Consider the following 3,070-nt stretch of genomic DNA (forward strand, 5'->3'; position numbering starts at 1 on the left):
GAGCAAACACTTGAAAAGGCTCGGGAATCGGCTGCAGGTATCTGGGGAGGAATATTCCAGGCAGAGAGCAGCAGCAGTTGCCATGGGCCCAGTGGGCGCCGGCCTGCTGCGTTCTGCGTTCGGAGAACCGGAAGGAGGGGCTGGAGCAAGATCGCAGTGGCCAAGGGCAGACCACGTGGGCTTGTGCGGCAGGGTCAAGGTGCTGGGTTCACGCAGGGTAAAGTTGGGAGGAGCCGATGGGTGTCATTAAAGCATCGTTGTGGGGGATGGGTTACGGGGTCACCGCAGGGGTCATGGCGGAAGCCGGGCCATCAGTAGGAGCTGCAGGCGAGATACATGGGGTGGGGAAGAGCTAGGATCCCAGGTCCGTCTGGACGCAGGCCCAGCGGGACTGGCAGGCAGATCCCCTAAGAGCCTCAGGTATTTGCTCTCGTCGGAAGCTCAGCTTCTCACGCTGCCAACAAGGAGAGGGGGCGAGAGAGCTGGGGGAACGTTCTAGAGGTTGCAAAGCTGAGCGGGGCGGCACTGAGCTCCAAAGGCTGGCCTGCCACGCACGCGCCACTTCCTCTGCTGGCTTCTGCAGAACAAAGGCATGACCCTGCCTGGAGCGTTCGTGTGTGGGGAGGAGTGGTCGGTTCAGAAGGGCACCCCAGAACGCCCTGCGTAGGGAGGCCAGGGCGGGGGGAGTCACGAGCCAGAAGCCTCAGGCTACTGCAGTTAGATTCTGGACGGACGCTCTAGACAATCTGTGCTCTGTGCAACACACTCTGTGCTCGGCCACGTGCCGAGTGTCGGCGACACAAGATGCCTCGTCTTTTCAGCAATGGCTAGCAAGGCGTGGAGAGAGTCGCTCGCTGCTTCTTTAGGCCGAGTTTTCCCCATCACCTTGAGTGATGTCCTTGATGTTAGACCTGGACCTGAGCAAGTTCGTCTTCGTCTTCAGCTGGGTGTGATATGTACGTTATGTTGGCGTGTAAGCGTGTATATGTGTGTGTATATCAGTGTCTGTGTTTTGGCCTATTCTCGTCTCTGTGTTCGTGCCTCAGTGTGGGTTGGGTGTGCCTGTGTGCCTCTGAGTGTTCATATGTGCTTCCTGCTGTGAGAGGTATGTGTCTATGTGCGTGTCTGTGCGTCTGTGTGTGCCCATCTGTTCTGCGCCTGTGTCTCCGTGTGTGCCATGGGCATGTGTCTGTTCTGTGCCTGTGTCTCCGTGTGTGCCACGGGCATGCCATGTGCATCTTCGTTGTCACTGATAGGAGAGTCCCTGCCTGGGTGAGGGTCCTGGGGGTGGCTCCTCACCCCTCACTGTTTCCCTCAGTGCCTCGGTCGCTCCTGCTTATAGGTCTCCTATGGCACCCCTTATCCCTCTTCTGGAAACTTCCACCTCAGCTGCGCACTTGATTTCTAGACCTCAGTGACCGTCCCCTGCCTCTCTTTCCTCCCCCCGAGGCCATTCCTCTCAGCCTCACTCTCCCCGAGGGCTGCGGTTCCTGCCAAGGTCACGTGCTTTTCCTGAATAGCTGGGGACTGGCAGTCGGGTGTGGCCGTCTCTTCAGCAGCTCGATCCTTCTGCATTTCATAATTGCCTATTCTAAACGGATTCGTCTAGGAAGAAACCTAACGGAAATAGAACTTTTTATTTGTCCTTTATAATAAAGGAGCCACTAAATTAATTATGCCAGCTTTCATTTTATTAAGTATGGCATTCCTTTTGACTTAAGAATATTTTTACTTCTCCGAGTGCTTTTGAGGACGGGTATGGCAAAAAAAAAAGAAAAAAAAAAGTCTATTCCTCTCTGCAGTATACTCGGTCGCTCTTCATAAATTGTCTAGATTGCATTTTAAGGGAGTGGAAATTGAATCTAGTCTTTTTTTAAATCGCTGAAGCTAATTAGCTGCTAAAGGGTTTAATTATGAGAGAAGCACTCAGATCTACAATTGAGCAGAAGCTTCCTGAAGCTGTTTTTCAGCCCAGTTCTCTGCCTGCTCTTTCCTTGGTTTTCCCCGGTTCTGTTTTCCAGAGAACGGCTCCCCTTACCAACCCCCCACTCAGATCTGCGCCATTTCTGAGGTGCGCGGGGTGCAGGTGCTGCTCCATCCCCCGGATGCTGGCGAGGGGTCAGCAGCCGAGTACCGCCTCTCTCCTCTAGGGGCTCTCTCTGGCCCCAGGACGACGCTGGGCAGAGGGTAGCGGATGGACCGTTAGAGAGATGCTCACTGGTATCTCGACCCTTCTTCACTGTCTCACTTCTTACTTCTAAAGTCAAGGTTGCAGAGCAAATCTTAAGGAGGTTGAATGGCAGGATGAGCTAAAAACACTCGGCTGATCAGTCCTCGCTGAGCATCAGGAGCTGCAAAGCTGGCTTCGCCGAAAAGGGAGTGATGACCTGGACACGTGCTCATGGTCCCCAAATCAGAGACACCCTAGAATTCACATCTTTTTGATACCCTGCCCACGTCTTAGCTATTTTACCTCCAGCTTAAAGCAGGCACCCGCAAACTACGGCCTACAGACCGAATCTGCCTGCTTTCGTCAGGTGAGTTTTATTGGAACACAACCGTGCCCGTTAATTCACAGGTAGTCTTTGCAGAATCGTGTGGTTTTGGCAGAGGCTGTGTGGTCTGCAAAGCCACAATATTTACATCTGGTCCTTTCAGAAAACATTTGTTGACTTCTAGTTTAAAGCATCGAAATAAAAAAAAGTCTAATTCAGATTTAACTTTCTCCTCCTCCTTTTTTTTTTTTTCCTTTCTGGAAGAAGATGCACAGATACCCCACTAAAACTTTGTCCCTTCAGAAAACTCGCCAGATGGGGAACTGGGCGCTTCTGTCCGTGGTGCTGAACATGTTTGCCCTTCACTGTTAAAGGCATTGCTTGTCACCCGAGAGAAAAAAACGATTTCTAGGTGGGTGAAGACCAACCCACACACTCTTGGAGTAGGAGGAGACACTACTCACGTTCGCCGTCTCTCCAGCCTTCTTGGAGTGAACAGGCGGAGGTGGATCTTGTCAAGGGGAGGGTTCCATATGTCCTTGCTTTCGAATGAGGAGAAATGGCTTTGAGAACGT

General features: G+C 52.5%; 1 protein-coding gene across 1 annotated transcript in view; it reads left to right on the plus strand.

Annotated features, from left to right (window-relative positions):
- The window catches only part of NPHP4 (nephrocystin 4), a 183,633-nt gene that overhangs the window by 145,149 nt on the left and 35,414 nt on the right, over positions 1 to 3,070 (plus strand). The window contains exons 37-38 of the mRNA XM_023535625.1: positions 2,022 to 2,187; positions 2,480 to 2,537. Coding sequence (XP_023391393.1) covers positions 2,022 to 2,187; positions 2,480 to 2,537 — 224 coding nt within the window. The remainder of the gene's footprint in view (positions 1 to 2,021; positions 2,188 to 2,479; positions 2,538 to 3,070) is intronic.

Source organism: Pteropus vampyrus, unplaced genomic scaffold (assembly GCF_000151845.1).
Source record: "Pteropus vampyrus isolate Shadow unplaced genomic scaffold, Pvam_2.0 Scaffold142, whole genome shotgun sequence".
NCBI lineage: Eukaryota > Metazoa > Chordata > Mammalia > Chiroptera > Pteropodidae > Pteropus > Pteropus vampyrus.